The 18742-nt window shown below is 41.3% G+C and overlaps 1 protein-coding gene across 1 annotated transcript in view; it reads left to right on the forward strand.

Annotated features, from left to right (window-relative positions):
- The first annotated feature begins 4465 nt into the window (after positions 1-4465).
- LOC111228251 (rho GTPase-activating protein 29-like) overlaps positions 4466-18742 on the forward strand; it is a 34485-nt gene continuing 20208 nt past the window's right edge. The window contains exons 1-2 of the mRNA XM_022754093.1: positions 4466-4502; positions 5588-5948. Coding sequence (XP_022609814.1) covers positions 5687-5948 — 262 coding nt within the window. The 5' untranslated portion in view covers positions 4466-4502; positions 5588-5686. The remainder of the gene's footprint in view (positions 4503-5587; positions 5949-18742) is intronic.

An 18742-nucleotide genomic window follows, 5' to 3' on the forward strand; every position in this document is an offset into this window, starting at 1 on the left:
AACAGCTGTTTATCCCCTAAATGATAAAGAGGATTGATGATTTTCACCTGATGTCATAACTGACAGAGAAGGTGCACATGCAGAGAATCCTGAGTCTACAAATCACTTCTGAAGCATCTCAGAGAAAAACTTTGTCAACATATTTCATTTTCAACAATTCAACGTCAGCTGTCAATTAGCATGAAGGATGTCACTGGCAAGTGACATTTCAGGCAAGTTGAGTTATTGTGCTGAATTAGTGTTTATTTATCATAAGTTATCATGTCAGCAAAAGGTTAGAGGATAAAATAAGCAGATTCAGTCTATTATGTATTGATTTACAAGCTACTGCCCTTGGCCCATGGTGTAACTTTTGTCTTTGTGAAGCCTATTATAATCAGTTTATGTTGAAACAGGAAAGGAGCTGAATGAACTGTAAGGTTATTTTGAGGCTGTTGCTATTTGTTGCATTGCATTGGACTAAATTATCATATTTTATCTACCACCATTTACAAACTTGTGGAGGGCAGACTATTAGAGACACAGCTCACATCTCAAACTGCTAACTTTTATTCTCAAGGCCTTTAACATGTGCAGGGATGCATTCAAGAACACAACAAAATTGGAAACAAGCAAAAAAAAAAACTCCCTGCCTTCCTTGGTTTTATGGGTTATTGTTGACTGACTCCTGAGGGAAGATATGAATTAATGTTATTTTGAAATCCTCCTTTCTGCTCCCTGTCTCTCCCAAATATGACTTCCAGATATTCACAGGCTCCCTCCTTGAGTCCAGACACAGGATCCAAACTTTCCTTGGTGACGGTGGCTTTGGCTACACTGCCAAATGTGAGGACACTCGAACCAAAAAATTAGTGGCAGTTAAAATATGCAGGTGAGGTCCTAGTTTTTAATTCATGTTTGCTGTGCTGAATTTTTTAATTCTGCTTTCTAATGAGAATATGTATTTGTGTGTGTTGTGGCGAGCCTTGCTGTTTGCGCGGCAGTGTCCGATGTGTTTTGCAGCATGATCATCAGTGCTTTCTGGTGGCACCTGGGCCCTGTGTTGTGCCTCTAAAATTAAGGTCCTGTCACTCACTCACTCTCTCTCTCTCTCCTTCTCTTTGTAGGAATCCCTGGTGGTGATGTGACAGCCTCATTTTCTTTTTGTTTGTGTTTGTTTATTTTACGCACTCTACAACACTTACACACATCCATGCTTACCACTCGCACATCATGCGCTTCACACTGATCTTACTGACATTCACACCCCATGATTTCTGATTATTCGTTAAGAATATATTTTCATTGATTTCTGTTAATGTTGACCTTTAAAATGGTGAGTTTCCCTCCTTGTCATGGCTGTAAGAGCCAGGCTGTGACAGTGTTCAGTTAACCACTGTTCAGTAACTCATCTGGAGTCAGTTGGCATTATATATGCTGATATAAAGCCAGAAAACATTATGATTGTGGACTGTTGGCTGCAGCCCCCTTGCAGACTGCAAAAGGTCTCTTGACACTGCAGTTTATCCTTAACCGATAGTGTCCTTAGACCAAGTGAAAGAATTGTTTAAAAGTGTCTCTTCTAAAATGTGACATGTTGTTTTTTTGTGGTGCCCAGATGAAATTCATTGTTGAGATGCAGGGTCAACCAGCAGATTATCTGCTTAACCATGGATCAGAAAGCACACAATTCTTCCACAAAGACTCTGAGCAACTATGTAAGAATCTCTGGAGACTTAAGGTGCCATCACTCCACCACATCTGCAGTATCTGATGTGTCTGTCTGTCTGTTTGTCTGTCACTCTTTCAATCATTCTATTTATGCTAATGTCAATGCTTCGTCTTTGTAGTCTTTGGAGGAGTTTGCCGCTGCCACTGGGTATCACAGTGAAGACACTAGAATCTACACTCAGCTCTTTGGATGACATTGAGCGTGTGGGTGCTCATTTTTCTCTGCAGACCAGCTCAGTGATGGCGGGTAAGTTGTGTCTTCATGTGCAATGTGTCCATGTGTGCAGCTGTCTGTGGGCATCACAGATTCACAGACTTGATTGTCTTCCAGTGTTGACACCTGCTTGAGCATGAAGACACTAAGCCCTGTGGTGAACGAGCCACAGATCAGGCAGCAGAGTTCCTCACTGCCGAAGATGGTGTTGAATCCACCCTTGCTGAAGAAACTGTTATTACCCAGCCATCTGCTATTTGTGTAAGCCTGGAGGGAGAGGAAGCTGCAGACAGCCTGTCTGTCAGTTACATCTCTAAGGCAGTGGTTCTCAAACTTTTTCTCATCAAGGACCCCTAAACTGACACAAATTAGACCATGGACACTCATCTGATAAGATTTTTACTTTTAGATGTTTTATCACAGAAAGTGTTTGAAATGCATGGCCAAAATAGCTATACATTCTGTCATTGTGTTACTTATGGATGGAATTATAGGGAAAATATTTTTTTGCTGGTTCTTGTGTTTAGAACTAACAACACGTCTTTCGATTATTAGATGTCCTTGTAACAGATGACAGCATGACAGAGGGATGTATCAAAAACTTTTTCAAGACAATCAAAAGGGTTTTTTTTCCTCCTGCCTTTATATTTAAAATCATCAACCAATCAACTTCTCATTTATCACTTATATCACTTATTATTTTTCATTTTTCATTGATAAACATGTCATTCATGCTTTGGTTGTATTTTTTTGTAATTACACATGTGCATTGCAAGAAATGTGTTTTTGAAGGAACTTAATGTCAGCTGATGAACTGTCTGATACCATAAATGTGGAACATTTTGTTTTCTAACATTTTCCAAGAAAGAACAATGGCAGTAAAATATCATTCAAATTCACTCTGGTTAAACAGGCAATTTCTCTGCCATGTATCCCAAGTACAACCATGCATTTTACCTGGACCTACAACTGATTTATTTGGTTGCACAACATTAATTTTACCAGCAGATGCCAATAGTGTGCACTGTGTTACTTGAGGTCTCCAGCCATAGACTATATATAAAAACTCTCCAGCACTGGAGAAGCCTCAGAGGATAAAGTACCTATAGGGTCTTCTTTACCTTACCAGTTATTTTCATCTTCCAAAATAAAAGGTTTGGTCATAGATAAAAAGACAGTATTTTGTGTTGTCTTAGGCAGACAGTGCAGATGTAAATTAAACTTTTACACCATGACATAAACATTGGCTCTGGTGTAAAAAGACTTCTGTTTGAGAGACTTCCAGTCCAGTCTCTTGATTTTTAAGGGTGGAGCACTGGTTTACACTTGGATGTAGCTCTCCTGATCATTAGCCCCTGTGGGAAATCAGTTACAGATATATGAATATTCAATTACAATCCACTCTAAAGGTAAAAAGTTTTCCTGACATAGATCTAAACGGCTAACAACTTCTTGGTGTCAGTAAAAAGTAACATTATGTTGTTTTTTTTTTAAATCAAATTTCCGCCATGCTTACTTTAGACTGTTACTCATCTTTGGAAACATATCGGTGTTTTGAGTTTTGATGATAACATAAGTCTGAAAGCATCAGGTCATATCGGTGCAGTTCCCAGATAAACCACTCCTCTTTATTCTTCAGAAGGACAGACAGTGGTGTATCTTTCTCAGAGGGACGTCTCCACGTCCAAAGGTTTCCTGCTCCAAGAAAAACAAAGTGCAGATCACACTGAATGTGTCAACAACACAGTCAAGAAGGCCTTTATATAAACTGCAGAGATTTACAACCCAGGCAAACGCAATGAACTTCTGCATCATTTAAGGTTGGTTAAAGGCTCAAGTCCATCAGAATATTGCCGGAAGTAAAGAGATTTTGAGTTCAGAATAAAAGTTTAACACGTGTCACTCGAAAATGCACTTTTCATCCATGTGGTTCATGAAAGGTTTTACATTAGTACTAGTTGTATGTCTAAGGATCAGGGGTTAAAATCTGAACATATAAGCTTGTAGGCTACTTTATCTGGCCTCGTTTATAAATCGTCCATTTTAATTTAGGATATGAAGCATGGTATGAGGACACACATTGTATCCTAATTTTTGAGAAAATTAGGGAAATTCTCCTATTTATGTGTTAGCATTTTATTTTATTTTTTAAAAGTCTTTCAAAGTTATACCAACAGTTTGACATATCAGGTTGTCGTGATTGCTTACCCAGGAAATGTATTTTGAAAGGAATAACAGGAAGTTCGTCGTTTTATTGTGGCAAACTTGCAACTTTAAAAATCCAGACACCTGTTGTTAAGGGAGGACTCCACACACACACACACACACACACACACACACACACACACACACACACACACACACACACACACACACACACACACACACTAATCACAAGCTACAGCCAACATCACATGGAGAGAGGAGGCGATTGAACACAGAGGAGCGGAGCTGGGTTTGGGATACAGCTGTGTGAGAAAAGCGCCGCGCTGCGTGTTTCTGTGGATTAATTTGTCTTTCCGTCACTTCTCCGTTTAAGGATTTCCTTCGGCTGCAATGTTTCAGGACCCAGCGGCAGGTGTGTAGTTTTATCTGATAAGTTTTAACCTTTGTTTGGGTAACGTTAGCCACAGGCAAACTCGTGCTCAAAAATAGTTTGACCTAACATTTAAAGATACTGGTCTTCGTCCTTTTTTTTTTTTTTTTTTTTAAACAATGAATTTCACGTGCGAGTTCCGTTCACATTTAGGTTACTACTGTGCTGCTGCTAATACCTGTTCTTGGTACCTCTGATCTTTTCCTGCCTCAAACCACACTTAAACCACGTAATTCGGCATATATCCAGTAAACGTAGTATGTCTGATTTCCATAAAATTCAAACTTTTCTTCGAGTTACTCTCCCGACCAAAACGCTAATGGTGGCCGCAGTCCAGGAGCAAATTAGTCACCGTAAATCGAGATTTTAAGAAAAAGGGTGTTGCTTGGTAGATTTGATGAAAGCCGAACTAAATAAACGACCTTCATGATCCGACGGCGGTAAAGTAGATTAACTCATCTTATTTTATTCAGGATAAGTAAGAGGTCATGCCATTATGGGATTCTTATTGAGGAGGGGGGTGTAGGTATTTAATAACCTGTACACGGGGAGATACGGTCAGAAGGTAGTAGATGAGAAATCAATGAACAGTTGTATTCTTATCTTTTTTCTTTTCCGTCTACCTCTGCGGACACTTGATTTTGTCAGTGAATGCTGCCTTAAATTCAAATACCATTTCATCATAGTGCATTTACATCAGTTGTAACATCAGACACATGGCATAGGTTATTATAGAAAGGTAACTGATGATGTGTGAGATGTTATCACATGTGTAGCAGCTAATTATGGTTTTTGGTTGTGTTCTGTATCACTACTTAGACTTATTTAAGACTGCAACGGCTACTTGATTAAATTATCTCATACACTTTAATAACAGGGCTGTGCTTACACTTCAGCACTGTTCAGGAACTGTCCAATTACAGACCATATTTTCTTCTGATAAACGCAGTCATTATTGTCTCAGTCTCACCTGTTGAAAATACTGTCATACTTGTGAAACAATCAGTAATGTCATGTTATTGCACTTGTTTCTTCTTAGAATTAAGGCTATTTTCTCTCCCTAGCAGCCTCCTCCATCCCTGTTGTGATGCAGTGCTGGGTCTGAGAACGGAGCTGAACAGTGGGATAACATTTGCCAGGCCCGAGGGCCGCTAGACCAATAAGACATGTTGGCTGCCATGCTGCGCCAGAGTACTGGTGGAGGGTCAGGTGGTGGTGGTGGAACCAAACTCTCTCTTGGCATCTCCCGCCTGTCTAGCTCCAGCTTGGGTTCAGCAGGTCCTGCACGGGTCTCCAAGAGTGGCTCGGTGAGCTTGGACAGCCCGGATATCCCCGCCTCCGACCCAAACTACATTATGCAGCTGGTCAGTGATGTCCGCAAGTTTGCTGATGTGCTTCTACAACTCAAAGAAGTTTTCAACTCCAAAGGTATGTATGGAAAGAGTCAACATTGGCATTAAGAGAAACTGTGGCAAAATACACACAGTTGTTTTTGTAACTTTTCTGCTGTGTCGGTTGCTTTTTCTGCTGATGATGAAAACACAGTCTTCTTACAAAACAATATATTTTTTTGAGGTGCTGATGTCTCACACTTGACTTGATAAATCCTATCACATATTCACACTAAAATATTCTAATACAAACTTGAGTTATATCTGCTGCTTTTGGAGGTAACCTGTCAATGATCTGTTGACACAACAACTGCCCACTGTGGATGTGGGCTTTTCAATGAATTACACGTGAGTGCCTCCACGTATTAGCAATGTCATCTTGTCTCCCTGCTTCTTGTGATGACATGTTACATCAGTGTGGTTAAACTCTGCCCTCCCTGCTTTGTAATTTGCTCTTGGCTCATAAACAAGATGTGTACTTTCTTAAAATCCAAACTATGTAAAGGAGAAAAAAACGTGGAATAGTATAAGCACGGCTGAAGGGATTTGTAACGGAATGTAGCTGCCAGTCAACTCTTGTGCACACACTGTTGCTTTCACCACAATGTACACAGTCCCAGAGATATCTACCTGTTTTGTCCAGCTATAGCCTTGGCTGCACGGTCAGTCACCCAGCCTTATCTCTCTATCTCTAGTCGAGTTCCTGAACTGTTTCCTTCTGCAAAGTACAAAACAATGTGAATTCACTGGTCTCTTTAACTTTCTATTAATGAAGAATTGATGACACATTTGACAAACGAATACAAATGGAGCATTTTGCAGAAATAATCTGGTCAAAAGGAAACATTCAGCTCCGTCTTACTGCTTTCTCCTCTAAATCTTCAAAAAATACACAACAGCAGCAGCAGCAGCAGCAGCAGCAGCAGCAGCAGCAGCATTCCAGCAGGAAAGTTTGACGCCCAGGCTTTGTAGACAGAATAAAACCCTCACTAAGCCACTAATTAATAGGCTTTACTTCGTCAGTGGTGAAATGGATAATTTCCAAACCATAGGGATGTGTAGAGACAGGGCTGTGTAACTGTGAATATGTGTATGGGTGTTTATTACATTCCTGACTTGGTATGTTTGGCGTTGGCTTTTGGATCACATCCATATTTATTAATCACCCAGAGCTGGTAAGGATGGTCTAAATAAGATGAGCTGAAGGTGCATGTGGTCGGCCATGTGGTGGTGGTGATGGTACCCTTTCCCTCCCCATTAGCACTGTGACATGACACCCAAGCCTAGGAAAAAGGAATTCCAGGCTTTTTTTTTTTTTTTTTTTTTTTTTTTTTTACGGAGGGGGGGGTAAAGGGTCTTGACGAATTCCAGGTTTTTTTTTTTTTTTTTTTTTTTTTGTGTGTCTGGAGAGGTCGGTAAAGGTGCTTGACCCGGCTGGACAGGGCGGCAATATAGAGAGCAGGACTCGCACCAGGCACCTTTTAAGCTTGAGAGACTTTTCAGTGACCTGTCAACATGCCATGGATCAAAGCAGGGAATCATGTGCATGAGATTGATATCTGCAACTTCATGGAGCAGAAGAAGGCATGATTTAAATAAGACATACACTTTGAAGCTTTTGTGTAGTTCCACATTTTCATTGTGGGATCAAACAAATTCAGAAGTGATTTTGGTCTCTTTAATGGCCTGTTAAATAAAACATACAGGTTTTTGCTATGTAACGAAGTTGCATTTCTGTAATGCGAAATGTTTTGCCGTTGTCATTTGTCAATAAGATACTGGTTTATAATCTCTATATAGAAGAAACGTCATACTTTAAAACAAAATCGGAAAGAAAATGATTCAGTGACTGTCAGCCCACTCTGCTGCACATCACATAATTTACAGGTCCAGTTAGCACAGGCTCAGTTATGCAAATACAGTCACTGAGATGCCAACACGTGATTGTAAAGCAGAGTATTCCCATTAGATGGCTTATTTTGGCTAAATACAGGAAAGGGCAGATTTGGGAAACTAGGCTAAATACGATGTGGAAAACAGATAAAAAGCAGCAAAGAGACCATTGTGTCTCAAAGTACTTTCAAACACCAGGAAAAGTCTTGTGACTGTTTTTCTGACTTGTTATTTCCACTGCTCATTCAAATATGATACGGCTAACACGTGTGTGAAATCAGCTTTTATTTTGTTGGTCATACCTGGGTGGTTTGTACCTGTTGTCAGTAATTTATCTTCAATGTATCTTTATTGAGGTTTAGCACTCTAGGACTTTAGCAGAGCATGCTAACAGATTGTCGGGAGGCACTGACTTGTGCTGTGATTGGACGGGATTTAACCCCCCCCCCCCCTTCTAATTTATGGCCATATTGTCTCTGCAGTGCTGGTTCACAATAGTTCAGACCTCTCATTACCCTAGCCACTCACTGAAGCCAAAGGACAGCCTCGTTTTTTTTCCCATAGTCAGGGGCAATATTCAGTTTAGAGCTCTGTGCCCCTCTCAACATGGCCTACATTCACAGTCAACGATGTGAGTCTGACACCCATTGTTCCCAGGAGGCATCTCCGGACTAGCATGCTGCTGCTAACTGGCAGCTTTTAGAGAAACTATACTTTCCCAAGTCAAGAATAGCTGTGGCCTGTGGGATTGGTCCCCGGGGGATTTCTTGGGCCAATTTCTTTTTAAAAAAGTTTTATTTATAAAAAAAGTTTATTTTTCTAGTGATGCACATCAACCTTAAATGGTAATTATTACGTGGGGGCTCTTCAGCTGTGGTCACAGTCATGACGCATGACTGCATTTTGGTTTTTACAAGTGCCTCAGAAGAAACTGGCTGCGTGTCTTCATTGTTGTCAAGCCCGTGTTGAGGACCTGTCACAGCATCTCCACAGATATTGACATTCTTTCTTAAGGTCGTGACCTCGTCCAGTAGCCACTTGTGAAGGAGATGTAAGTAATTGGAGGGGATTATTTCTTGAAGGTTGGTCTCAACTGGGGTCACTGAGGACGTTTGGAGACCAGATGAGCCGTGGAGGTGGTCCCCCTGGCTTTTGTGTTGGACGGTGAGTAGGGCCTCTGGAACTCGCCATCATAAGATTAGCGTAACAAACATTTGGCCCCAGCCTGTCTTTATTCAGCAAACTCTGCGGTAGATAGTTGTGCTTTTCATCATCTATTTTGGTGTATTACTGTGGCTGCCTGTCTGACTAGGACAGGTGTGTCATCAGTGTTTCATGCTCCGGCTCTGCCAAGCAGAATCATCTGCCAATTTTGTGTGTCAGCTGCTTAAGAATGAAAACTGCACCAGCAAGCAATTCACTGTGTGAAGCTGAGCGGAACAGGGTGTTACAGGAAAGCTTTTTAAATTGAATGCTACACTTCATATTTACAGTGAGCAATTATCTAAATCTGTAGCATCTGGATCTCTCCTCTGTAGCTACAGGAGGTCGATCTTATGTTTAAGAACGACAGATGTATGGGAGTCTTGTTGGGTTGCTATTTCCTTTTCAGTAGACCTGGAGCTGCCTACGTGTTGATGTATCAGCACCTTGTTAATTTGCACTTGCCAGACAGTCTGTTTTTCTCTTGTGTGTTGATTGCTGTTGCACTGATATATTGTCACCACTATAAAGTTACACCTTAAAATCTTAAAATGAAGCCAAATCTTCATTCACAGCTGACAATGTGTGCCATTAATTAGTTTAAAATCATGTATTCTCTCATCATTATTTGAGTGTTTTTTTTTTTTTTTTGCTTTTAATGACCCTAACCCATGGCAAAGCAGCACATGAATTTCAAACAACACTAGCCTGGTTGCTGCAAATGGGTCCACCCCAGTTCTGTGCCCTCCTGTACATACCCTTACCCTGTAGTTCATTCTGCCAGTGAAACCTGACCCACTCTCAAATATTGCGCAATTTCAATCAGTCTTTCTAGGAAGGATTCCTGTGCATTCAGCGTGTGTAAAAGCAAAGTTTTACTACAACTCCATCACCATTAGTCACTGTTTTAATTTGTCAGTGTTAATGTATGACTCACATGCCCCCAGCTCCTTCAGTCAGTTCTATGTTGTGCTTTGAGTCATATGTGGAGGATCTCTCCTCACAGTGAACGTGTGGTGGGTTTTTAATGATTAACAAGTGCCTACTAAAAATGTTCCACAGGTGTTGTGTAATGCACAATGATACACTGTAATACACTTGACCACTCGGTGAATAACAATTTTGTGGCAGGGAGCCAAAGATGTTTTTAGAGAGACAATTTTTCTTTTGGAAAAACAAACTGGTAAAGTTGTTGCAGTGATGCTACACTTCACTTTACCACGTTGCCTTTTGGCTTTGTTTTTGTGCCTTTAGTTGAAATATGCTGTAAAGATGTGGGAGAATAAGTGCTTTTTTTCTCTTTGTGAAAGTCTGTTGACTATGATGGTAAAGCTTTGTGGGAAAGGGATTTTGGTCTGGGTCCTCAGAGAAAGCCTAAATGCTATTTTAGTGATTTGTATTCTAAATCACCCCTTGTGAAATACCAGCCTAAAATTAGCCCTACTTGGGCTTTTCACTAACCATTCCAGACTTCCTTAATAGCTGTAACTGTGCTCTGTTTAGACAGTCTGTCCCACTGGGTCTGGGATCCACTGTAAAGCATTGCAAACTTCTTCTTGCCTCCAAAAAGTTCCTTTTATGGTTCTTTTTAATGTGCCCATATTTAAAGCCACTGTAAATTATCCCGAGCACCAGACAACTAACCTTCCTTACTTTAAAGTTGTCTCTTGTAGATCAGGTTACATCAATAGTTTGGGAGCCTGGTCCCTAAATTACATTTTCCAAAGATCTTGATTTAATACTGTGTAGTTATCTTACAAACTAAGCTGCCTCACAGGATTTATTACATTACCTTAATTGTTTTAGGTGATCCTTGTTTAATAGCACGGGCATTGTTTTAGCATTAGTGGACATGCAAGGGTAAGATCTTTGGATTGCTACCCTCCAGGATTAAAGGGCAGAGTATTGTGACATATGGTAGGTCCTTTTATATCCTCTGCCCGAGGAAACAAAACATGAACTGATATATTGTACCGAGCACCATCAGCTGAAAATCCGTCTTTTAGAAAGCCACAATGTGTGCAGTGATGGCAGGCTGTGTACAGGTGGCAAAACGATGCCGACTTGTCGAGTTTAATAGCCTAAGTGCACTTGAAGATTTGTAAGTTGTTTTCATGTTGGAACCCAAGGGAGCTCCCTCTCTGTGTGTGTCTCTCCTTCCTTCCCCCTGCTAAGATTTATGGTTATAGGCACTGTTTTTGCTGGGGAAGCTTTGTTCTAGGAGGCTGTCGATGTTTGCCACACACTAAGATAGAGCTCCAGGATTCCCACACTACACATGAGAAGCTAAAGATTGCGGGCTCCAAAGAAGGGCTGGACTAGAGACGCGCTGTACTGAAGGCTTCTTGAATACAGTTTTTTTTGTCCAACTGTAAAGGATACTGAAGACTGCAGTGTCTTGTATTTGCATGCATTTAACAGGGAACATGGCAATCCATACAAATATCACATTGTTTTCTTACATGTATTCCTCAGAAGAAAGATACCAGATTTAACCCCCCTCTTTTTGTGATCAGGGGACCTCCCTTTGTCCTTCTTGGATTAAAGCTTTGCAACAAAGATGGCAAATTTATCCTCTGTATAAGCTTAAGTACCCCCTGAATCTGTGGCCTCTATCCCTGCATTGGATTAAAATAATATAGAATTAGGCAAAGCAGCGCTCAATTGAAATCCTGCACTTTTTGGTGCAAATTATTCATCCACCAATACAGTCATTTGATTTAGATTTATCCACTAGCAGGATTGCGAAATGTATGAAATTATCATCAGTTAATTTTTGGGCATGTTTGTTATTAATATCCATTTATTATCAGTAACTCATAAAACTCAAAATATATGTTTTTTGTGGTTAAAAACTTGTTCTGAAAACATTCCAAGGGGAATTTTTGCAACAGGAAAAGTAGATTAGGTTTTCAAATTAAAATAAATTCAACCAAATCATTTGAATTTTAAATAAAACTGAACAATTCAAAATTGCTTTTGCTTTTGTGTTTTACTCAACAACTGGCCAACAACATTTTGTGCTTTTTATTTAAAAGCAAATGTGAACAATTACGGCATCAAGGTAAGTAATGTCTTTTACAATGCTGTTCTTGTCACCTAGAAGAACCCACTCGACCAGTTGTCTTATCTAAAGCACTGATTGCGGCTACTCATAGCACAGCGCATGTATGCTGGCCTCATTGTTCACCAGTCATTACTTTAAATCTTCTTCACAAGCTCTTGTCAATTTCATGTCTACATCACTTATTGTTGTAATTCCCTGTGTAGCAAGAGCTGTATTCAGCATAATTGGCCTTGTTTTTCTGCCAGAGCCAACTTTAGGGCATGCTCGCATGTGACTGGGTCAGCCCCATGCTGGGCACAGCTCATAACTTGTTAAAGGCCGATGCCGCTGATGGGAGAGAGTATGATAACCAGCCGTTGTCTTTGTCTGCAACACTCTCCATGTTTAGGATCTCCGATGCTGTGCTCAGTGAAAGGAAGTGAGTCTCTGTTTGATGTGGAGGTAAACAGACTGAGCGTGAAGCATGGCCAGGACCAACTGGGGTCTGTCCTGTCTTGTGAGACTCAAATTAGGTCCCTTTGGTTTGTAGAAAGGGCAAGGGAGGAAAGTGGAGCTATTGAGGTGGGATTGAACTTTCCAAAGCATACGGCACACAAGCAAAAATACCCGTATCTCTCTTTTCAGTTTGCTTTTTGAAACTGATAATGGCTTTGTAGAGCAGATACTTCTCACCTGTTGTCAGACAGAAATCAGGAGCCTCTATATCAGCATATTTCATAATGGGGCCCATCAATGCAGGAGGCCTATTGGCGTTAAAATGTTAATTAAAATGTTGTATCTTTGGTAGGGTGTAGATGAGCGTTGCCTCCACAGCCCTGAATACCTCCGCTCCCATGCAAGGCCTACGTCTACTCAAGCTGACAGTTGTAACCATAGTAAAAAACATCTTCCATCTGAACATGTTCTTGAAATGCTAGGTATATTTGTCTCAGTTCCTTTTTATAATCTGCATAGTTGCAGTTGCATGCATTAAAAACAATGTATCTCCCTCAAACCCTTGATGTTATCCAAAGCTCAGAGATACTTGGAATTAGAAAAAGTTGTTGTATTTATTACATTTGAGTCAATTAAATGCCTTGACAGTTATGAGAATAATTGTGTTTTGAAGGTCTCTTTGCAAGGTCTCAAGAGCACAAAGACCATTCTCTCAGGATTAGGATGCTAGGAAAGCTGAACAGTGTCCTCTTGTTCTCAATGTTTGTCCCCCAACCTCAGCCCCCTCAAATCCCAGTTCTGCCCCTTGACAGGTGTACTAAATGGGCCCGTCTTTGCGCTTGTTGGACAGATCTCCCAACTCCCTGGCCTGCTGATGTTTCTTTGCCTACATTACACAGCGTGGGGAGCAACTGAAGTCTCTTCAGGCTAATGCCTGACCAGTTCTGCTGCCAACTAGAGGTTGCACGGTGGGGGGATTTGCAGTTTCTCTTAAAGAAAGCATAGTTGAAATGCCAGCCTTCAGAGCTTTGCATCAACAGTAGGCGGTGATGGTGGTGGTGATGGGGGGTGGGGGGTGGTCTAGAGAGAAAGGTTGCCTGTCTTTCCTCACTGTGACAGACAGCTCCAAAGAGAAATGAAAGAGGGGTAAAAACAAATTCTTCATTCCTCACCGGGAATCTCATTTATATGCGAATGATTAAAGAGAGAAATATCCATGGGTAGACATGTCTGTTGACTAGAAAGAGATGTTGGAACATTTTACCAGTTCACCCTTGGATTTTAGGGTGATTGTCGATGTCTTATTGGGTGTTATTTTTATTTCTAAAGTTTGGAATATGTGGTTATATCATGTGGTCCTCTCTATTAGTCAAACTTGATGTCAGGTATTTTCTGTCTTCAGCCTTCATTCATTGATTGGCTTTTGGTTTCCTGAGCTAACAGCTAACAAGCCTGACAAAGGCAGTAGCCTGCAGAGTGGGAACATAAAAGCCCCCCACCTAGGTGGAAGGTGCTGTGTGTCTAGCCTAGGGCTCTTTTTTAAACGGCAGGTCTTTGTGCATGCAGTCATGGGAAAAAGAGCTTCAAAGGTGAATCAACAGGGAATGCCTCGGTATGAAAATAGAAGTCTGGGAAGGCAAAGTTCCCCTGCCTTTTACCAGCTGCATGTAATCTGCTAATCCGTAGAGTGGACTGCCGGTGGTCTGTCGACAGAGGTGGACCAGGGCCACTGACCACAGGAAGTATGAGGAGGGGCATATCGAGGGTGTATTGGGCCACCCATTGCAGTGACCCTGTGTTAAAGGTTAAGTGGACCCATTTTGCACGACCCCCCTTATATTTGGACAAATACTTTGAAATGTGGATTGAAACGACAGGCTCGCTTGTAGCCGTGAGATGTCATACTAGTGAGAGGGAAATGTGAAAGAATGTGGCATTTCACCCTAGCCAATTAAAGAGGAATCCATTTGACAAAACAAAGGTTATTGAGTCACACAGTGATTGATTGTTAGACCCACATTTGGTAGCATGTCTTTTGAAGACGGGGGCTCGCCTCAAAGGAACCTCTTGAAACGTAGCTTTACCATAGCTTTTGATGAATGCACAATTTTTTTGAAACTACTACAGAGTCCTAGTTGGTTATTTAGGGGGTGAGTAGCTGGAATGTCCAGCTGTGGTCTGACTCAAAAGGACACATTGTGAGATTTTGATTGACATTAGTCATGGCTAGCCTGTCCAACATCCTATTTGGCCCCCTCTGCCATGAGCTGCTTCTATTTGATCGGACCTCTGCAGACCCAGTTGTGACATGTTTAGTGATTTCACACTTGCTTTGTGGCAATAAGCACCCCTCCGTTCTCTAGAATGTTTTGAAGCATAGATAATACATTGCTCCCATGATTTGCAATGCATGACTGAGCATACCAAGGTCACAGCGAAAGGAATGTTGCCAAGTCATATTGTGTCAGGCCCTAGTGGAAGTTTGGAGCATCGGAGAGTCGAGCCTTATGGTACACATCAAGAAAAAGTGTCAGCATCTTTTTAGCGCTGATAGTAACAAGAAAACATTTATGGTAGTCCATACATTGTGGGCAAATGTAGCATTATAAACCTTTTCAAATGCTTGAGTTTAAAATTGTTTGACTCTACACACACACACATATATATATATATATATATATGAATAAAACATACATTTCCATCTGTCCCTTCATTTTGTGCAACTATACTTGAACCATTTAGTGAACTGACCAAGAATATAAAGATCTAATGCAAAAAAACCTAACCCTTTGGTAAGCAGTCTGTATATTCCAGATGTGGCTCTTTTTACAACTGCGCTACATTTTCCTTGCGCAATATTTGGGTATTGCATATATTCCAAGTCAGAATGAAACTACCTTTTGTTGATTCTGTTAGAATCTGTGTTGGGTGACATCAGTAGATCCAACTCTATTGTTGTGTGTGTTAAAACTGGTCAAATACCCAAGCTTGACCATTGTATAAACTCTGCAGGTTAACACTGGACCTACGTAGGGGCTTTTACTTTGGTCAGGTACCAAAGAAATGATTTCACATAAAAAAAAAAAACTGTATATGTAATAACTGTGATGTTCTCTCTGTATGAGATCTTCTGGAAAAAAAGTTATCAAAGGGGTTCTTTAGCCGTATGTCTGCATGTTTATAGGTGAGTGACATGGAGAGTCTCTGTTCCACAGCAGCATCAGAATGTTTTGGTATTGAGGTGTCATCTCGATGGTGAATGATCCGACAATGTTTTCATTATGGATCCCCCTCCACCCCTGACTCCTTCAACTCCCGTCCCCGCTCCCAAACAAGAGGCTGGAATGTTGGGTTTCCATGACGCTAATGAAGTAAAAACCTGGCAATGTGTTGCTGGCAGCCTCTGAGCAGCTCCTGATCCGCGGCCTCCTTCTCATCAGGATCAGAGTCTGATCCCCCTGTAGCCTTCATTCACCAGGGCTTATTATGCCCAGGAATGTCTCTCACTCTCTCCTTCTCTCATAACCCGCACTGAGGCAGGGATGTGGGGTGCAGGGGTAAATTTGGGACAAATCCCAAGCGAGGGTACTACCCCAAATCACACACAAACCCCTTCCTCTTTTTTTTTTTTTTTTTTTTTTTTAAAACACTCACATACTCATTAAAACCCCTCCCCTATCACACACATATACACACATACTCAAACCCTTTCCCGTAAAAAGTGAAAAGCTGCTGTTGTGATTTATTGTTCCATAAATGCTTCATGTGGCTGGCCCATGAGGCGACCAGTCCCACTGTTTGCTAGTGGCCCCAGGGACAATGGTGAGTTTTCAGCACTCAAACAAGTCCTCAATCAAAACTATGTGGTCCTCCCTGGGGAAAACAGAATGATCTTCCCAGCAGCTTGCTTGTTTTTGCTGGTTTTCAGATGGCCTTGAACTAATATTTGCAAACTAAAACATCTTTTGACATTGCAGCTTTTTCCACAAAAAAAGTCCTTTCTGAACTTTATTTCCCGTCCTAAAAATGACAATACCCCAGCTGAAAAAAAAGCACTTCTCCGACGTTCCCTTAATCGGCCCTTCCTGGTGGGAAAGAGTCTTCTTCCCTTTGTCTCTCTCCCAGAATGGTAGTTGAGGGGTTAAATAATCAGTCTCTGTACATTATCCTGTATCCTGCTGGGCTGGTGGACGCAACCATAATGTCTTGCTAATTAGCCTCCATTTAGGATGGTCCAATAGGCCACACAGCCCCCATTGAAGACTGAAGCCCATGGAGCTTTGCAAAGGAAAGACCCTCTGTCTCGTGGGCATTCATCGTTCGGGCTCATCCTTAATAAACCTCTAGCTTGCCCAGGCTTGATGTCTCCAGGACTCAGGATTCAGTTACTCAGTCAGTGAATGGGGTGTATAGCCTGTGTGGGGATGATTTAGGCCATTGTGTGTACTTTGTCATTCAGCGTATAATGTCCATAAATGGGATCTAAACTGACCAGGACCAATTAAGGGCTTAAGGGGTGAAGCGGCTCGTTGTAAACTTTGACCCTTATCAAATCTTTGTCGACTGTGGTCCCCATGTGGGCTTGTGTGAGACAAGGTCTTTGGGAAGACTGGGTTCTCTTGACAGTAAAGGATAAATTGCAAAAATACTTCAGAATAATGTTGTTGTTGTTGTTGGATTTTTAAAGGTATGTATTTAGTTTTTTTTATTGAAATCATAACACATAAATCTACATGATATGTGTGTTTTCTTTATATGCAGCCCATGCTGTGGTCTGTGGTGGAAAGTGATTAGAGGAGAACATGCCGTACTACTACAAAATCACGAATCACACTGTTTTTCTCTATAACTCTTTGCAGTCACTTTTAAAATGACAAAATAATCCAGGCACCCATTTGCATTGATTGTATAGAGTCTCAGTTTGATGTGTGGTTGTGCCAGAAGCACACCACTGGCCCTTTTCCTGCCTTGTGGGGAGTTGAGCAGCTGAAACAAAAGGACAAGAGGCCTTCATCATCAAAAACCACCAGGTCCTCGGCACTGGAAAGGGCTGTGCATGACATCTGATGAAGATGGATGAAGATGGTTGCTATGGAGAAGGATAAGACTCTTCAGGTCCTGTGGAGAAACTTTTGGCTTGCTAGAAGCAACAGGGCATGTTGGCATGGAGTAGTTCAAGTGGTGGTGGAACAGTCTGCAATTGGTGCTTGTCTTATATAATCATTTTGGTGTGCGCTGGTTTTTAAGCGGTCTGTTTGCTGAATTGATTTGTTTGTGTGTGGATCTCTTGCAAGTGTTTGTTGTTCACCTTGAATTATTTCTTGACCTCCTTGTGGAGTTATAGCACCTTACCCAGTCACTCCAGGTCTTTGCGTTTATGTTAAGTGGCCCATTGTTGATTTGCTGCATTGAAGTTGTCAGTAAAGCAGCAGCAGGTATGGTTGTTTGGCACAGTTTTACAGCCATGTTTCAATATTTGAGGGAAAAACTATAAGAAAGCTTGACACACAAACGCAAATGTGGTCGTTAGAGCTTTTGTTGTCAGTAGTGGGGGAAAATGACTCATATTTAGTCATTTTTTCACACTTCATACTGGTTGTTTGATTATTGTTGTGATGTCGTGACCTGTTGGTCAATGTGAACTTGTCACCTGCTGGTCAGTTGGCTGGATTTCCGGGTCAGGCCTCAGCTAGCATTGTCATGGCGGCCACACAGGCCAAGCATTATTAGCCCCACTGGCGGCACTATTTGTCCCACTCCAAAAAAGAGGGCTAACGAATAAAAGCAAAAATGGGAGACAGCTAAAGTCTTTCTGATCCCCTCTTCCATGAAGGGGTAATCCAGGGGTGATCGTCAGCACAAAATGTGGCTTTGACTGCCTGTATCCATTCTGTGTGTGTTTGTGTGTGTTTGTGTCTGTGTGTGCATTTTTTCAATCAAACTTTTACTTTACTAAGAAGTTGTAAGCAAGGAAATCTCACCAAGAAATAGTTGTTAAAATTAATCAGTTTATACATATTATAACACGTGAAATATTTAAAACATGACATGAAAATAAGCATCCTGTATATTTTGTGTGTTTACAGAGGAGGACCAGGACATATTTTAGTCACAATGGAAGTTGTGTGTGTGTGTGTGTGTGTGTGTGTGTGTATTATGTTTATGTGAGACAGGGGAGGGGGAGGGGGATATGTGTCCCTGTGCCTCTTCAGTTCCCTCTTGTATCAGTCATC

The sequence above is a fragment of the Seriola dumerili genome, unplaced genomic scaffold, assembly GCF_002260705.1.
Source record: "Seriola dumerili isolate Sdu_G_001 unplaced genomic scaffold, Sdu_1.0 BDQW01000216.1, whole genome shotgun sequence".
In the NCBI taxonomy this organism is placed as follows: Eukaryota; Metazoa; Chordata; class Actinopteri; order Carangiformes; family Carangidae; genus Seriola; species Seriola dumerili.